The 17,939-nt window shown below is 65.5% G+C and overlaps 1 protein-coding gene across 4 annotated transcripts; it reads left to right on the plus strand.

Annotated features, from left to right (window-relative positions):
- The first annotated feature begins 4,134 nt into the window (after positions 1-4,134).
- On the plus strand, positions 4,135-17,472 carry DEF8 (differentially expressed in FDCP 8 homolog). Of its 4 annotated transcripts, none has more exons than XM_075008914.1 (13): positions 4,152-4,257; positions 4,983-5,115; positions 7,418-7,543; positions 8,221-8,318; positions 8,641-8,790; positions 9,005-9,146; positions 9,386-9,550; positions 10,188-10,315; positions 10,707-10,820; positions 11,785-11,865; positions 12,596-12,736; positions 13,068-13,177; positions 13,741-17,472. In XM_075008914.1, the coding sequence occupies exons 3-13, from the start codon at positions 7,429-7,431 to the stop codon at positions 13,841-13,843; spliced, it is 1,347 nt and encodes a 448-aa protein (XP_074865015.1). In that variant the 5' UTR covers positions 4,152-4,257; positions 4,983-5,115; positions 7,418-7,428; the 3' UTR covers positions 13,844-17,472. The 4 variants fall into 4 exon arrangements, with proteins under 4 accessions (XP_074865013.1, XP_074865015.1, XP_074865014.1 ...); XM_075008913.1 differs by lacking the exon at positions 4,983-5,115 and adding an exon at positions 5,146-5,359 and having other exon boundaries at positions 4,174-4,257; XM_075008911.1 differs by lacking the exon at positions 4,983-5,115 and adding an exon at positions 5,146-5,359 and having other exon boundaries at positions 4,207-4,257; positions 12,602-12,736.
- The last annotated feature ends 467 nt before the right edge of the window (positions 17,473-17,939 follow it).

A 17,939-nucleotide genomic window follows, 5' to 3' on the forward strand; every position in this document is an offset into this window, starting at 1 on the left:
AACCCAGCTCAGCTCCTCCCTGCTCTTTGTTCAGGCAGAGGTGTCACCTGCCAGTTGTAGCCCCAGGGTCATCCTTAGCCACTGGGAGCTGCTGCTTGCCTCAGACATCCAGCCTGACTCACACATGCACCCCCCCCCCCCCCACTCCATCACACCCTGGTCCTCCTTTCTCCCTCTCCAGCCAGCCCAGACTGCCCCACTCACCAGCTCAGTTCCAATTCCAACCCGCCAGGCCCCTCCTCCGCCTCTGTCCCAGGGAAGAAAGGGGTCATCTGGGGGCCCACTGTGGCAGGTGTGAGAAGTCATCACACTGAAACTCCCCTCACCACTGTGTACTGATGCTGTGCCTGGGGAAACTGAGGCATCACTGGGTGTTGCCACAGGACAATAGGAAACACATGCAACTAAACCAGTGAATAAACTCCTCTCCCCTCCCATGTGGTCACACAAGCAGACCCTTCTGGGCCACCCCAGCCATCTGTTCCCAGAACTGTCTCAGGGCTCATGCATAAGAGCTGTGCCTGGTGCCAGCTGGATGTGCCCCTGACATCAGTCTGCTCCTCCCTGGGCACCCCCATAAGTGAGCTGGGCAACACCCGTCCATGCATGAGAAGTGTTTGCCCTGGGGCCCCAGAGCCCTGCCTGGCTGGGAGTGGGCGTGGGACGTGAAGGGTTCCAGAACCCACCTACAAGCGTTCAGCCCCCTGTACCATGCCATGGCTGGCCCAGGTCCTGGGGGCTCTGCAGCAGGCCAGGCCCAACACCGCAGCTGGCAGTTCTCCACCAGCCATGGTAAGCAGGTGGCAGGGGCCCTGCAGCCCAGCCTGTCCCTCGACTCTTACTGCACCAGGGGTGTGATAACTGCTGGGTGGGGGTGGCAGGCTGCAGGGAGCAGGGGATGTGCACAGGCTCCCAGGAGTTGTGGGCTGGGGAAGCCCTGCCCTGTCCAGATAACAGATGGGCAGTTCCCACCTCTGCCACTGCTTCAGGCTCGTCTGCCACAACGCTGCCCAGTCTGGCCCCTGGAGGCATCTGGATTCTGGAGCACCAGGGCTGGGTTTGCAGCGAGCTCCATGGCTGAGGAAGTGTGGCACAGCCCTGGCAAAACCCCAGAATCCTGCCCCAGGCATTGGCCCTGCCCCAAGCCAGGACAGAACAGCTGGGTTGGGTGGGGAGGGGCAATTGGGGACTCCCTGAGGCCACTGATGGGATGAGGAGATGAAGGTGACCCTGCAGCGTGGCAGCAGCTGGTTCCCTGCATGTGGCTCACACCTTAGGGCGCAGGGCTCCCTAGTGCAGAGGCTGGCCTCTCCTTGCCCCACCAGCACTGCACTCTTTGCCAGGCTCTCCTGGGCTTGCTGGGCACAGCCCTTCCATTGACAGGGGTGGGACTCGGCAAGTCTGGGCGTGCCCACCATAGCTCCAGGAGCTACTGTTGGCATCCTCGATGGCACCCAGCCCCTTGCGGAGAGCTGGCTGGTCCGTGGCCTCCCAGGGCACAAGCACGAACTCCTCCCTGAGGGGGGCGATGCTCCAGGAGGCAGATACCTGGCTGAGGCACTGGTCAGCTGTGGGGAGGAGGAGGAATCTCCCCTCAGGTTAGGGGCTGCCAGGGGTTGGAGGGATGAGACATGGGAAAGCTCAGAGGAAGTGAGGGCTGAGGCAATGAGAGGGGCACTTCCTGCCCTGCCATCCTGCACCCGCCCTGGGAAGCAGCTTGTCTTGCCCTGCCCTGCCCGGCCCTGCCCAGCCCTGCCAGCCTGGCCCTGGGTGCTCTGGGCTGTCCTGGGGCAGAAGCCTCTGACTGCCGCTGAGGCCAGCTCCCAGCCAGGACACAGCAGCAGCTTGAGCCTTGCTGGGAGGGTCACTCCTGCCTCTGGCTTGTGAGGCTCCAGCTCAGTCTGCATGTGCTGGGCCTCTGGCAGGGCCCCTCTGTCAACGAACCAAACTTCTGCCCCACTCTGCTCTCTGGTCCCCCTGGCTCTATCTCCGTGGTGGGGCTGGGACGGGACAGGTCAGCTCTGCCTTGTGCCTCATGCTCCCTTCCAGGGCTCCCGTCCTCCCACCCTGGCCTGCTCCCATTCCCCAAGGTCCCACAGCCTCAGCCAGGGAAAAGCCTTCTGGCAAAGGGGCAGTCAGGCTTCTCCTTCCTCTTCCTGCCCCTCCTAGTGCAGGCTGGGGGCAGCCCCTTTGATGGCCCAGCTCGGAGCAGGGTGGGGGCTGGGAGGTGCTGCCTGCACCAGGGTTTTTAAGCTCATTAGCTAATTGGTTTGCAGAGTGTCTCTGCCCTGCCTTGAGCAGACCGGAGCCTCTCCTGCTGGAGTGCGCTCATGCCCTTCCTGCCTGGAGCTGAGTCTGCACCTGTGTGACCTCACACCGAGCTGGGCGGGATGGGGACTACATGCACCACACTGGCAAGGAGCTGGCTGTGTCCTCACCTGCCCTGTCTGGCCCTCCCTGGGGCTGCATCCCCTTCACTCCCAAACTCCCTCACACTGGCTTTGGGGCAGCCCTGGCCCCAGGCCAGGCCCAGCCTGGCTGCAGCAGAGGGAAGGCTGTGCTGCCGGCCATGGGAACCATCGCTCTGGGTGCTGCCAGGCTGCTCTGGCTGGGTGCTGAGGGAGGCACTGCCCAGGAAGCCGTTAGCCCTGGGGTTTGTGGCCCAGCAAACAGAAGGCATCTTCCCCTGCACAGTCCCCAGCACTGTGCCGTGCATGGCACTCATGGGCACGCTTGGTGCTCAGCCCAGTCCCTGGTTTGGGGGAAGTGCTCAGCACGCAGAGGCCTGTGTCCCCCGGGAGCCTGGATTCCGCCAGCCCAGCCCACCGGGGGGCGAGCAGTGAATGCCCAAAGGCGGCTGTTCCGCCAGGCAGGCTCCAGCTGCTGCGGAGGGCACAGGGCAGCTGTTCCTTAAGGGGGCAGGAAGCAAAGCTGAACCCCACTGTTTCATTCTCCCCTGTGCTGTGTGGGCCTTGCTCCCCGTTGGCCTGCCCTGGGCCCACTCACCCTGGGGCCCCTCACATGCCAGCCTCATCCCAGGGGGCCCCACATGCCACCCTCACCCTGGGCCCCTCGCATGCCAGCCTCATCCCAGGGAGCCCCACATGCCAGCCTCACCCTGGGCCCCTCGCATGCCAGCCTCACCCCAGGGCCCCTCACGCCAGCTCATCTGCTGGCCTCACCCCTTGCTCCCTGGTGCCCACAGCTGAGAGCAGATGGAGGGAGCGGCATTCGGTCCCCTCTGCACCAGACCCCAGAGAGCCCCTCCCAGCGGGGGCTGCCTCGCCAAGGCCCCGGCCCGCGGCCCGTGTAGCTCTGCCCGGCGGCGGAGGCGCTGGGGGAGCCGCTGGCAGGCGGGGAAGAGGGCGTCTGCTGGGCTGTCCCGGCAGGGCTGTGTGATGGAGGGGGGGGTGCATGTGTGAGTCAGGCTGGATGTCCCAGGCAAGCAGCAGCTCCCAGTGGCTAAGGATGACCCTGGGGCTACAACTGGCGGGTAACACCTCTGCCCTGGACAAAGAGCAGGGAGGAGCCGAGCTGGGTTTTGAATCGGGGGCGGCAGTTAGGAAGCTGGGGGAAGAGGAGCTGGAAGGCAGCCAGCCGGGCGAGGGGGGAAGCTACACCCCAGAGGGGCACCGCTCGGGGCCTTCCCCCCAGGACGGGTTGGAAGGACTGTCTCTGGCGGCTGCACTGACGCTTCTGTGAGAAACTGGGCATCTGTTGCCTAATAAACCTGCTGTCGTACCCGCTGAGTGAGAGTCTCTCCTGCCAGCGGCCGGGGTGCAGTGCAGGGGGACCCCTGAACCCCATCACAGGCTGATGCCGTGGGCGGCCCGGGACCTGCCAGCGCTCGGGCAGCGGGCCGGGCCGGGGCGGGCGGGGGCCCGGCCTGCGGCGTCTGTGCCCGGCCTGGCCGGGAGCGCAGGTGCGAGGAGCCGGGCAGCGCCTGGCCTGGGGCACGCGGAGCAGCAGTTCCGCCAACAGCCCGCAGGGGGCAGCACCGCGCGCCCCGCCAGGCGCTGCGACCCCCCGCGGCGGCGGCACTGAGCTGCAGGGCCGGGGCGGGGCCCGATTCCCCGGCGGGGCGGGGCGGGGCGGTGGGCGGAGCTCCCGGGCCGGTCCCGCCCCGCGCGGTCCGCCGGCCGGTGGGGGCAGCAGCGGCGTCTCGTCCGCCGGTCCCGGTCCGGCCCGGCCCGGCCCGGCGCGCTGCAATGTAGCCGGAGCGGGGCGGGCGCGGCGGAGCCGGTGGGCCATGAGCAGGTGAGGCCGGGCGGGGGGTCCCGGGACGCGGGTGCGAAGTGGGGCGGGCGGTGCCGCGGGAGGCAGCTGGGCCCCCAGAAACGCGCACCCAGCCCCGCTCTGCCGCCCTGCGCCCGGCCGGCCGCGGCTGCCCCATGGCGACGGGGCTCGTGGGGTGCAGCCGGCCCCGGCTCCCCTCGGGAGCCGCTCAAGCCCCAGGGCGCTCAGCCGGAGGCAGGAGCCGGGGGCACTCAACCCGCCAGCTGCCAGCCGGGCCTGGGGGCCAGGGCCGGTTACTGGGGGGCTCTGCTCCTGGGGGTCCCCGTGCCGGGCGAAGGTGCTTGTATGTGGGGCCCGGCTCCGGCTGGCACCTGCCTTCCTTGGCACAGCGCCTGGGCGCTAGGCTGGGGCTGCGAGTTGGAGGTCCCGGGCCCCCCGGGGTGCGAGTTCGAGGTCCTGCCCTGGGCTGCTACCCAAGTGCGGCCTGGCCGAAGTGAGTCCTGTCCCTGGCCAGGCTCGGCCCTCTCTGCTCCGGGGCTGCCTCGGCTGGGTGTCGCAGGCCCATGCAGGGGCTCAGCTAGGGACCCGCTTGGCCTGGAGTTGGGAGCACAGGCGCCTGTCTCCCTGTGCGGCCTGGCTGGGGGACAAGCCGGAGCGTGGCGGTCAGGGTCTGCGGCATTGCAGGGGCCAGGCTGCTCCCACCAGTGTCTTTACACGGACTGGGGTTGGAAATGGGAATTAAGCAGGCGCTGCAGCGTAGCCCCAGGAGAGCGTCACCCGGCACTGGACTTTCCCTTCCGGCTGCTGGCGAGTTCGGGGAACTCAGAAGTGAAAGTGCTGACACCGGAGTTACTCGCCGGTCGCCAGGCAGCTCACTCAGTAAGTACCGCAGTGGGATTCCCATCGTAGCCTTGGCAGCGTGCTCGGCTCTGCAGAGACCAGCAGGGAGCAGCCACGGCTCTGCTGGGCCGACCTCCCCGGCGGGAAGGCAGAGCCTCCTGTTCCTGGGCGCCAGCACCAGCTCGAAGGGCCCGTGCAAGCGCAGGAGCTGCACCGCAGACAATGACGTCCGATTACGTGGGCTGGTGTAGCTTAGCCCCCTGCCCATGGGGCAACCGCCCTGGTAAGCATCTTGCGCCCGTGGAACGGAGCTTGCACGAGGGTTTTACCTGTGACAATCACCCGCCAGGCTCCCGAGGTGCAGCGGTGCAGGCGCTGTGTAGACCAGCGGGCAAGGGAGGAGCTGGCTGTGGTGGACTGTTTCGTAAGCGCCCGCCTTGAGCCCCACGTGTGTTCCAGCCGGTGCTGAAGTGGCTGGGCCGTTACCTCCATGCAGCCTTGTCTGCGCTGTCCCCTGGGAGCTGGCTTGTCGCCCCCGGCACCTGGACGTCCTGATGGGAGTCAGCCAGTCCCGCTGACCGTGTGCACTGGCTGACGTGGGCCGAGGAGCAGCGATGGGACGTGGGGCTGGGCCCCACTGGGGCCTGTGTGTATTACGACGGTGTCCTGTGCAGGGGGGACACGCCAGTCCCTGGGGCGTTGTGTGCATTGCCCGTTGTTTGTGCAGTCCCTAGCACAATGAGCTCTGGGGCTTCTGCCCATCTGGGGGGTGGCAGTGGGGAGGGGAGGGGAGGGCAGGGCCGCACCTTCTCTCCAGCACACTGAGGTGTTAACCCCCCACTGTGTTAGGTTGTCACTAGGAGGGCTTGCCCAAGGAGAAGACACCCAAAGCTGTGGTGCTTTCCTGTGAAAATGGGGGCTCCTCTGTATTGCCCCACTGCAGCGTGGGGAGGGGTGTGGCCACCTACGGAGTTCCTCCAGCTCGCCTTGTGCCGGAAGGGCTCCATCAGCCTCACACTCTGCATGCCGGGGGCCAGGTGGCCTTTGCTTTGCGTGCCGGGGGCAGGGTTCTCTTCCCCAAGAGGATGACCCAGCTGCATCAGTCTTGGTGTGCAGACCTGGCCATCGGAGGCAGGCTGGCCTGTGGGTAGAGGACTGGAGCAGGACCTGGGCATGGGTCACCAGTGCCGTCGCCACTCTGCCTCCATTCCTCAGCTGTACGTGGGAGGGGTCTGTCTGGACCAGCAGTGGGCAACCCAGGCTAGTGAGTGGGCGGCAGGGGTGTCGTATCCCAGACGGCCTCCCGGCGCGGGGCAGCTTTGCTCCCTGCAGTGGCGTCCCTGGTGTGTGCAGGGTGGGCTGGTGGCTGATCTCTGTCAGTGCTGCATGCGGTCAGTACGCGGCACCCTTCCTGCGTCCGTGCTGTGTGTGCGCATGCCAGGGCAGTGCTGCTGCAAGGAAACGACACAGACTGAAACCCGCAGACTCTGCGCGTGGGCCAGGCAACGTCTGTGGGCCCCACGCAGCACCCGGGGGCTGCAGGCGCCCTCCTCTGGGCTGGAGCAGGGTTCCCTGTAGGCTGGGCCCTTGTGTGACCACGGGGGAGAAATTCGAGTGCTGGTTAGCAGAGCGCCCACAGGGGGCAGCTTTCGGACCGGTGAGGCACAGCTGCGGACGCCACAGCGCACATCACATTGCTCCTGCACGCGGATGGGGAGATCCGCCCAGGGACAGGCAGGGTCGGGGCCGCCGGGCTGGAGCACGCGCTCTTCCAGCAGGGCTCCCGCTCATATTTCCATCCGTGGGGAGAGTAAATGTGATGTGCACCTGGGCAGAGGCACCGGTAAAACCCCAGGCTGCCCACTGGGGGCGCTCTGCTAACTAGCTGGGCGGCACCTACCTCTCCCGGGCGGCCACCCAGGCTCTGAGCTCCCAGGGCACGCTGCTGGCCAGGTGTCAGTGCTGGGACTAGCCTGGGAGCTGGACCCGTGAGCCCAGAGCTGTTGGTAGGCAGTAACTGCAGGTGGCTGGTGCGGGCAGCAGGCTGTCCTGTCGGGGCGCCAGGGCCTGGCTGTCAGGTGTGTGGCTGCCTGGGTTAGAAGCAGTTCCGGTGACACAGGCAGGCAGAGAAGCGGGTTTGTCTACCTGGTGAGCTGTGGCACACACCCCAGAGCCGGCGGCGTGGGGTGGCGCTGCAGGGCAGTGGCTGGATGAAATCATTTGTCAGCTCCTGTGCTGGGCGGAGGGAGTCGGGCTGGGCCAGGCCAGGCTGGGCACTGTCTGCTCTAGCATCACAGCATCTGGTGCCCGCAGCTCCCCTCACCTCTGGCGGTCCCAACAGGTTGGCCTGCTATGGAATATGACGAGAAGCTGGCTCGGTTTCGCCAGGCCCACCTCAACCCCTTCAACAAGCAGCCAGGGCAAGGCCAGCATGAGCAGGAGGCTGGGGAGGACCTGTCTTGCCAAGGTTAGTGTGGGTGCCCTTGCCCTGCTGGTGGGGGAGCACGCAGTGACCAGGGCATGGCACCATGCCTGGGAGCTCTGAGAGCCGCAGCCAGAGGGGTGGGGGCCTTCCCAGCCTGACTCTGGGCTGCCGGAGACCTACGGGCTGTTACCTGGGAGGCTCCCTGCAGCCTGGGGGTTGGCGCGGGGGAGACATGAGATTCTCCCAGCAGAAGAGGGGCTGAGCAGCTGGGGCTCCAGGACCCCCTGGGTCTGTGCTGGCTCGTCCGCCCACGGCTGCAGGGCAGGCGACCGTGCGGGAGACAGGAGGTGCTCGGCAGCCTGGGCCCAAGACGTGCTCTGCAGGGCGGGGCCACAGGGAGCTGCGAGGTGAGACAGGCTTGCGGGCGCCAGGTGTGGGAGCGCAGCCTCCCAGGGTGGGGGGAGCGAGGGGTCTCTGAACCAGCAGTGTCCTGCTCCAGGGCAGTTCACTGGGAAGGTCCTAGCAGGGGAAGCCCTTGAGAGGCACCTCTCCTGTTTTGGAGGGCAGTAAATGCGGCTGCCCCTTGGGCCCATGCCCGGGGCTGTGGGGTTCTGGGCTGCGTGCTGCAGGGGGTGAGCCTGTAGGCAGGGGTGGGGCTATTTCTGGCCCTGCCCCGGCGGAGGGCTCCCTCCCCTCTCCATATGCTCTGCTTGTTGCAGACTTGCTGCGGGGGCTGCCCCGGGGGGACCCTGGACTCCCAGGCTCCGAGCGAGTGATGGACTTGGGGCTGGCAGAGGACCACTTCTCCCGCCCGGTGGTGAGTGCCTATGCGGGCAGTCATGCGCGGCTGGGGAGCCATGGGGAGGCCAGGCCACCGGCAGCGGCATCTCAGGGGCAGGCAGGTGGCTTGGGAGCCATGGGGAGGCCAGGCCACCAGGGGCAGCATCTCGGGGGCAGGTGGGTGGCTTGGGAGCCATGGGGAGGCCAGGCCACCAGGGGCGGCATCTCGGGGGCTGGGGAGCATGGGGAGGCCAGGCCAGTCACCTGGGAAGTTGCTGTGGCCGGGGAGCTGTGGGAGAGGCAGGGAAGGGCACTATGGGGCCGGCACCACTCACTGGCTTTACCTCTCTCGCCTGCAGGGCTTGTTCCTGGCCTCCGACATCCAGCAGCTGCGGCAGGCCATCGAGGAGTGCAAGCAGGTGATCCTGGAGCTCCCCGAGCACTCCGAGAGGCAGAAGGACGCCGTGGTGAGGCTCATCCACCTGCGCCTGAAACTGCAGGAGCTGAAGGTGTGGGGCTGGGGCAGGGAGGGGGATGCAGCCGGCTGCAGGCTGGGCTCCCGTGTGTTCTAGTGGCTGTGGCTGTGGCATGGGGCAGCCGCTGCAGGTAGCCAAGGACAGGGCTCCCCCACGCTGCCTGCTGACCTGCCAAGCAAGGCCCAGGGCTGCCCCCGGCTGGGGAGGGGGCCCAGCGAGCAGCGGGCGACCGTGTATCTCGCTGCAGGACCCCGGCGAAGAGGAGCCCAACATCCGGGTGCTCCTGGAACATCGCTTCTACAAGGAAAAGAGCAAGAGCGTCAAGCAGACGTGTGACAAGTGCAACGCCATCATCTGGGGGCTGATTCAGACCTGGTACACCTGCACCGGTGAGGGCAGCCCTGCCAGGCCCTGCTCAGGCAGAGCTGCCCTCCGGTGCTGGCCGCCGAGCTCCCGGAGTGGGAGGGGGTGTGCAGGCGGCAGACGTGCGCAGCCCCCTGCGGGCCTACGTGTCCCCTCTCTTCTCTGCTGCCCCCCTGCCCCGAGGCGCGGGCCCGTCTCCTGCTGGCCAGGGGGCAGGTGTTGGGCCGGGCGAGTGACCCCGGTTTCTGTGCCATGTCCTCCCCAGGCTGCTACTATCGCTGTCACAGCAAGTGCCTGAATCTCATCACCAAGCCCTGCGTGAGGTCCAAGGTCAGCCACCAGGCCGAGTACGAGCTGAACATCTGCCCCGAGACGGGCCTGGACAGCCAGGATTACCGCTGCGCGGAGTGCCGGGCGCCCATCTCCCTGCGTAAGGGCCGCCCGCGCTGAGCAGTGCCCGGGGCAGGCACTGGTAACGGCCTCTCCAGGCCCCCCGCTCCCACCGTTGGCAGAATGGGGTCGCTCCCCATGGCCTGCGTGCTCGGGGCCTGTGCGTCGGTAGGGTCCCCTGGCTGATGCATGGCCAGGCTGGGCGTGGAGCAGCGCAGGGCCTCCTGCCACCGCCCCAGGGAGAGCAGGGCTCCAGTGGGATTAGCTCACGGGAGCACCTGTGTGCAGCCCCCTCTGGGCAGCCCTGGGGCTGTGCGAGGCGTGGCTGGGGCCTGCCAGGAGGCTGCTTTTGGCGTGTGGGGACAAAGGAGCTGGGCTGAGCACAGGGAGCAGGAGGAGGCGACAGCAGAGCTCCAGGGAGGAGGCATTGCCCCTGGGGGCTCCTGGTCCCAGCCCTGCCCCAACTCACTCCGCACTGGTGGGTGAGTCACTTCCCCCTCTGAGTCTGTTTTGGCAGGTGCAGAACAGGGCCAGTGACGCTTCCCCAGCCGGCCGAGCTCGGGCTCTGGGGGCAGGCCGGGGAGAGCAGAGCGCCCTGTCTGGGGAGCGGGGCGGCTGGCTCTGGGGTGGGGCTCTGGCAGGGCTGTGGCTCCCCACTGACCTGGCGGCCTGTGCAGGCGGTGTGCCCAGTGAGGCCAGACAGTGCGACTACACTGGCCTGTACTACTGCAGCAGCTGCCACTGGAACGACCTCGCCGTCATCCCGGCCCGCGCCATCCACAACTGGGACTTCGACGCCCGCAAGGCGAGTGGCCCGCGGGGGAGGGGCTCGGGCTGGGGGGCCGTGGAGCCAGCGGGGACCAAAGTCAGTGCCCGTCTGCGGCTGGGGGCTGATGCAGGACTCAGCCGGGCTCGCTCCAGGGGCCTGGCCTGGTGCCCCAGCGTGGCAGGGCCTTTCCCAGCTGGGCTGCAGCCCACTCCCTGGCGCTCGGGCAGCTGCTTGGCTGGGATGGACGGCGGAGCAGAGAGTCCCTGCCCAGGGCCTGTGTGGCGTCTCCCCGCCCCGTGCGCCGCCATTGGGCGGTTGTAAGGGGAGGCGCTCATGCTGCTGGCGGGCGGCAGCGGAGGCCATGGGCGCAGGGTGGTGCTGCCCTTGGCCTCGGTCAATAGCTGGGTGCTGTGTTCTCCGGGCCCAGGTCTCCCGCTGCAGCATGCGGTACCTGGCCCTGATGGTGTCGCGGCCGGTGCTCAAGCTGCGGGAAATCAACCCCCTTCTCTTCAATTACGTGGAGGAGCTGGTGGAGATCCGGGTGAGTGCTGCTGGGCTCGGCTGGCCGCAACGGTGAGCTCCCGCCCCCAGGCCTGGCTTACGCCTGTTCTTCCCGCTGGGCAGGGGAGCTGTGTGGGGCCCCAGCTGTGTCTCCCCTGGGTGTGCTTCTGAGGAGCACATGGGAGCTTTCCGAGGGCAGAAGGCAAACGACGCGTGTATTGAGAATACAGCAGGGGCGTAGGTTGCATCTGCTCTGGAAAGACCATGTCCTTGGTGGCTCACGTCCGTCCTACCGGCTGGGCCAGGCCAGGCTGACCGAGCGAGGGGTCGGGGCTGCTCCACGATGTGGCGTGCAGGACAGAGCCCAGAGCCCTGTCGCAGGCGCTTCCCATCTGAGACTCTTACGTCCCGTGTGCATCTCTGGCTTGTGCGGTGGTGTGCCACAGTCACCCGCCCTCGGAGGCGTGCCCCTGGGGTGGGCATTGTCAGGCTGCCCAGCCTTGCCTCACTCTTGGGGGGTCTGTGCTTGTCTCCGGGACTCATCAAGCTGCTAAGCCAGTGCAGCCTCAGGACCCGATGCCTGTTCCCTGGTACCTTCAGAGCTTCCACTTCTCGATCACCTGGGCGCTGGTGGCGCTCACCCCCTCTCCCGCTCACACAGCGGGCCAGACGGAGCTGCTGGAAGACCCAGCGCGGGTTGTGATGCAGACCAGGGACACGGCTTCATTGCTAATGCCAAGAAGGGAGCAGGACAGTCAGTGTTCCCTGCATGAGAGACAGAGCAGTAGAAGCAGCAGGACTTGTAGGCAAGTCATTCCACGGCTCGCCGGGCCCTGTAACAGATACTAATTAGAAGACACAGTTTTGCTCCACCCTGGGCCAACTCCCATCACCCCCTCCCGGTACTGCCAGGCCCTTGCGTGTGCCCGCGGTGGCTGTCAGACAGGTGCAAGGTGAGGTGATCAGCCCCGGGTCCTGAGCCCACCTGCCCCCTCTGCCCACAGAAGCTGCGCCAGGACATCCTGCTCATGAAGCCCTACTTCATCACCTGCAAAGAGGCCATGGAGGCGCGGCTGCTGCTTCAGGTGCGGGCGTGTCTGCGGGGCCAAGTGCTGAACTCCTGGGGGCAGGAACCCCGGCAGGGTGCAAACTTTCTGCCTGTGCCCGCTGGTGCCAGGCAGGGCACTGCCCATCCCTGTCTGGGGGCAGCTTTGCCTCGGGGTGCCCTGAGCCCAGAGGTGGAACACACCAGGCTGTGCTCCAGTCTGGGGCCTGTGCAGCGTTCCCTGGAAGCTGGGGGCTTGGGTGGCTGCCCAGGCGGTTAGCAGAGCGCCCACAGCCAGCTTGGTGGGTCTGGTGGTGGTGCACGTCCGCACAGGTCTGGGTGCACTAAAATGTATTCCGCACATGGCTGGGAAAACACCGACTCCCTGGGGTGTGGCAGCCGCACGCTGCAGCAGGGTACGTGGAGTCCCTACAGGACAGGAGCCGCATGCAGGGGAGCCTCCCCCAGGGCAAGGGGGGGGACTCGGGTCACAGCGGGTGGCGGCAGCGAGCCCAGCTGACCCAGGGGAGATGGAGCTGATGGCCATTGTGAGCCCAAGCCTGGTCTGGGTGACCTGTATCCCACTCATCCCGGGTCCGTCATGGAAGTTCAGCTCCTGCACCTGTGCCCTGGCGACTTGTCGGGCTGCAGGATGGCTAGGTGCAGAGCCCGGGCCAGGGCGTGGCGCTGGGGAGCCGGTCTGAGCCCCAGCTGGGCGGGCTAGGGAAGGCCGAGAGTGGCAGGCCGGCAGTGACGGCTCTTCCCCTCAGCTGCAGGACCGGCAGCACTTCGTGGAGAACGACGAGATGTACTCGCTGCAGGACCTCATCGACGTCCAGGCGGGGCGGCTCAGCTGCTCCCTGACGGAGATCCACACCCTCTTTGCCAAGCACATCAAGCTGGACTGCGAGGTGGGGACGGGGGCGTTCCTGGCCCGGGGATCAGGGACGCCGCAACCACCCCCTCCCCCTGCTCCTCCTGCGCCTGTGCCGAGGCTGACGCCCAGACAGCCCCGGCCCTAGCAGAGGGCGGCAGGCGGGGGATTCTCCCCCGGGGGAGGCTGCATTCCCAGCGCTAGCGGTTGTCCTGGCCCTCCCAGGTGGGAGTGGGTGAGGCACTGCAGCCCCAGGGCCCTGCCAGCCCAGTGAGCTGCTGGCTTCAGCGGCTTGGGGCAGCGGGGGGGCGGGTCAGAGAAGGGGCCCGCGCCGCACAGGGCTGAGCGAGCTGCACTCTTGTCCCCAGCGGTGCCAGGCGAAGGGCTTTGTGTGTGAGCTCTGCAAAGAAGGGGACGTGCTCTTCCCATTCGACAGCCACACCTCGGTGTGCACAGACTGCTCCGCCGTCTTCCACAGGTGGGTGGGGAGCAGCCGTGGGCTGCACGGCTGGGGGCCAGCGTCTGCCCCGCGGGCAGAGCCAGGCCTGGAGGCTGCCCCCACGGTGCAAGGTCCCAGCGCCGGTCTGCCCTAAGCTGGCACGGGCTGAGGTCCAGCTGCGAGGGCCTCTGCTGGGCCTGCCTGGCTGCGCTGGGCTCTGGGGATCACGGCTGGCAGTGTGTGCGTGTGCAGTGGGGTGAACAGGGGCTGAGTACAGCCCCTGGGCCTCTGCAATGCCGGGGTGGGGCCAGGCCCTGCCTGGCTGGAGAAGCAGCTTGGTCCCTGGCAGGGTGCCTCCCCTGTGCTCTGCATGTGGCTCACGTGCTCTGCAGCCATGGCCCCGGCGCCAGGCACTGGCCAGGCCCTGCCGCCTGGCCGAGAAGGCTCTGTACCCCCAAGCTGGTGGGCGCTGGCCGTGAATGTGGGGGCTGTGCAGCTCCTTGCCAGCAGCAGGCCCGGCAAGGCCAGAGCCCTGCCTGTCTCCAGCCTGCGCTCCCCAGCGCCCGGGCTGATGGCATAACCTCCTTCCTCCTCGCTTCCAGGGACTGCTACTACGACAACTCGACCACGTGCCCTCGGTGCGCCCGGCTCAGCCTCAGGAAGCAGTCGCTCTTCCGAGGCCCCAGCACGGAGGAGCAGGTGTAGGCCCCAGCGCCCCTAGGCCTTGGCACCAAAGAGCACTCACGAGGACTGGGCCCTCCAGACAGGCACAGCAGCAGCACTGGGGCACCCAGGGGCTGCGAGCGCCGAACTCGCTTCCGGGGACGGCCCCAGGCCAGGGCGCAAGGGGCGGAGAGGCCCGAAGGGACACTTTGGCCTGGGCCTGTGGGAGCAGCCGGACACTGCCTGTGCTGGGAACTGGCCTGGGAGGCAGCTCAGCAGGTTCTGAGCCCAGCTCTGTGCTGGCTGGGGTGTGTGTGATGGGCTGGCAGCTGTGTGACCGAGCAGGGCACGGGGTGGCAGGGACCTGGGCCTGGCTCTCGCGGGGTGGGACCAGCCTGCTGCAGGGGACATGTTCCCGGCCTGTGCTGCATTCCCCACCCTAGCTGCTGGCGGGCTGGGCCTCGGCCGGAAGGGAGGTGGCCGTGGTTAGGAGAGCGGCCATGTGTACTGCCTCGCTGACCACGGCTCGACCCCGCCTTTGGAGGAGCCTGTTTCTGAAAATGCCTCGGCACCCCAGCCTCCCTCTGCCAGCCGCCCTGTGCTCTCAGGCTGGGGCATTGGCCTCTGAAAGGCCACGTTGGGTTGGCCTGGCTCCACGCTGGGCCCTGGCAGCCTCCCCTCCAGGGGTCAGGCCCTGGCCCAGCTGGGGAGTGCCCGTGTGCAGGGGTGTGAGACTCAGGCCCGTACCAGGGCACAAGGGTCCACCTCAGGCCCCCATCCTCACCTGTGTTACTCAGCCCTGGCCGGGCCAGTGGAGCCATCCAGGTGATCTCTCCCGCTCCTGGGCGCGGGCCTGCAGGGCAGAGATGGCACAGAGGGTGGGGGAACCGGCGCATGTTGGTGGAATGGGTCACGCTGGGCCCCCAGCCTGGCTGGGCTGATCTCGCTGGCCTCCCCAGCGCCTGCTTTCTGCTGAGGGGGTGCGGCTGCCGTAGCAGCAGGCTGGAGCTCGGTGCCTGGCCGGTGCCCACTGGCTCCCTGCAGACACCCCAGCACACATGGCCCCTCACGCTCTCTAAAGAGACCCTGAGATGGGATTGGGCGGGTAGCCCAGCTGTGACGTACAGCGCTCAGGGTGAGCCCGCTCCCAGCCCTGCCATGCTGCTCGGGAGCCCGTCCAGCAGGCAGTGCCAGCGTCTCCTGGGCGCTTGGGGCTCGCAGTCTGAGTGCCGCTGGAGAGCCCCTGCTGGCTCCATGAGTGAAGAGTGGCACTGGCCTCCCTTGCCTGAGCCACGGGGCAGAGTACTCTGGCCCTGCCACCAGGGCGGAATTCAACCGGCTGCTATCCAGCCCTCCCTAGGGCCCTCACCATGGCGGGACGGGCAGGAGACGGTCACAGCCATCCTTTAATTGGACAGTGCCTGGGAACCCAGAGCAGGGAGCTCCAACCGACCCCGCCCCAGGAAAAGAGAGTGGGTGGAAAAGAGAGTGCCGGGGTCTCCCGGTGCTCCCCTCTCTGCTGCCAAGCTGCTGCTGGCGCTGGGCTGGAAGCTAGCTGGGGTCCATGTCCCTGGTGCAGGGTAGGTGTTGCGGGGTAGGGGAGGAGCTATTGAGACCCTTCTCCCCCCATTGCAGGACAGGTCTATTGGGTTGTCAGTAGCAGGTGTTTTCATGGGGCAGATCCTGAGCCAGTGGCAAGGGGAGGGCACAGCACTGGGCAGTAGGGCTGCCCCTCTGGCCCTGGGGGAAGTGGGACCTAGCGGGCTGAGCTCAGCGCTTTGCCTTGTCTTGGTTCAGCTTCCACCGCAACAGCTGCTGCTGTGCTCACACCCGGCCCAGCTGTGGACAGTGGCTGAAACACAGGCTCCCTGGTTCCAGCCTGCTCGCCTCATTTCCCAGAGGAGTTTTGTCTCTCCCTTGGCCCATCCCCAAGGCTGACACCAGTGGAGGCCCTGAGCTCCTGCTTAGAGCTGCAGTCTGTCCAGTGTGGCTTGGCATGGAGACACCTCTCTGCTGAGCCGGGTGTGGGTTGTCCGGCCGCTCTGGGAACACAGTGGGGCCACAGCTACTGTGTGGGAGGCCCTTATGATCCATTTCTGTACTCCCTCTGATCTTGTCCCCTGGATGGAGCAGGGTGTTTGCTGTTAGCACGCCCTGGGTTCTGTTCACCCCACGCTCTTAACTTTCTTGCTAGTTCTCAGATCAGATTTCATACCACCTGCCCCCAGGACTAAAACACTGCCACTTGGCACTAGCATTAACTCGGCCTCTGGGCAGATTGCTGCTTTTCCTCTTCCTGTTTTTTCCCTTTGCAGTGTGGATGTTGGATATGTGGGGGTGTTCTCAGGGCCCAAGCCCTTAAATTCTAACTCTCTCTTTAGCTGGTTGTAGCTTAACGTTCCAGGCCTGGGCTCTGACCAGAGGGGAATGCTGGGAGAAGGGCTCAGTGAAAGCTGGACTTCCTCTCTAGTTAAAAAGAAGCTACCCCATGTCTGGGATGCTCCTCAGAGAGTGCTGCTGCCTTAAACTTCTCTAAGCAGTTGATTTTTCACAGCTGTTCTGCCAGGCAGGGTGTGAACAGCCCTTCAACACTAGGGCCGGCACTTTAATTTTGTACAGCCGTGTATGTGAGTGCTGTTGGAGTAGAAATAACCCAACTTGCTACAGAATCATTGTTTGCCCTGGAAGGCCCTGACTTGCAGATAGAACTTTTTCCTGGGTCCTAGACTCAGGCTGCGGGTGTGGGTGAGAGACTGCAAGGGCAAGCTCCAGGCAGGAGCGGGGAGGATGACGACGATAGCTGTGAAGCTGGGGGAGTTTTGGTTTTTTATTTACAAGGTTCCTAATCCTGCAATGACAAAGTCTTAAGAGGAAGTGGTCTCCTGCCCCTTCCCCCTCAGTCCCAGTTCTGAGAGTGGGTCTAGCAGCATTAGCATGTTTTACACTCCTGCTTAGCCACCAGAGCCTGGTTTAAATGAGCACAGCCTGGGCTAGTGCTTGCCAAACCTGTTGTTCCAGATGTGAGCAGAAGCCTGAAAAGCAGCATGTTCCATGGATGTGGTCACATGCTGAGCTGTGGCAAGATGGGCTATACAGGCAGGACAGACAGACCCAGCTAGTTTTGCTTGTGATACGAAGTGAAAAAATGTACTGTGACTATTGTGGCAGATTTTCCAGCTCTGAAGAGGTGGATCTGCCCCACGAAACTCATCACCTAATACATTATTTTGCTAGTCTTTAAAGAGTTACAGGACAGCGTTTCTGTATTGCGGCAGAAGCCTCTCTGCCCTCCGCACAGCTCTGAGCTCCTGTGCCTAGGCCTTATGCAACGTCTGCACTATTTATAGCTGGTAGCTCAAGCAGAGCTAATGTGTGTCTGTCTGTCTGGGGTGGGAGGCATGTTCCCAGCTGTACTGTGACATACTCTTATATACCACAGTCTGAGTCCTCACCAGACCCCTCTCCTGTCAGGGGATCACTGCATATGGAGAAGAGAACCATTTGGCTGACACTGCTGCCCTGCAGTGATGTCTTCAAGGTCAAAAAGTGGAAATGGTGAATGACCACAAGAAAACCTCCTGCGATGTTTTCCTGCGGTTACACAACAACTGTGTGGCTGTAGCAAGGGCAAGGAGGGGGCTGGATTCAATAAACCACTGTATTGGATCATGTCAGTGGGGTGATGCTGTTGTGTACTTGTTAGAGGAAGGGTGGGGAGCATCAGGCCTGGTCAGTGGGTCACCAAGGTAACCAGCTGCTGCTGAGCCTGTCCTTACTGCAGCTGTTGGCCTGAGCTGAGGAGGAGAGTCCGGCTGCTAATGGATTAAAGAGCAGCGTGACTCAGCATGGGCCGGACTACAGATTAAGGAGCTTCCCAAAGGTTGAGGCAATGGGGGAGGGAAAGCACACGCTCCTGGGTGTGGCCAGCCCAAGGCCCTGCAGCTCCTTGTCTAGTTTGAGCAGAAGTGAAAGCCAGCTCAGTTCTCCCTGCGTGATGCAGGCAGGGGCGGGGAGTCAGCTGGGGTCTGTATCAACCCCCGCCATGAAATGCGTATTTGGGGGTGTATTACCTACACCCCATCCTCCCCGTTGTCTTGCAAAGCAGAGGGGGGAGCTAATTGGGGTTTGTGTCACCCCA

Source organism: Carettochelys insculpta, chromosome 14 (assembly GCF_033958435.1).
Source record: "Carettochelys insculpta isolate YL-2023 chromosome 14, ASM3395843v1, whole genome shotgun sequence".
Taxonomy (NCBI): domain Eukaryota; kingdom Metazoa; phylum Chordata; order Testudines; family Carettochelyidae; genus Carettochelys; species Carettochelys insculpta.

Excerpts from the sequence above, each read along its gene's own strand:
- DEF8 (XM_075008913.1), top strand. The coding sequence starts at position 5,299 with ATGACGTCCGATTACGTGGGCTGGTGTAGCTTAGCCCCCTGCCCATGG. Across the intron at positions 7,544-8,220 it reads GGAGGACCTGTCTTGCCAAG|ACTTGCTGCGGGGGCTGCCC; the intron begins GTTAGTGTGGGT and ends TGCTTGTTGCAG. Across the intron at positions 9,147-9,385 it reads GACCTGGTACACCTGCACCG|GCTGCTACTATCGCTGTCAC; the intron begins GTGAGGGCAGCC and ends TGTCCTCCCCAG.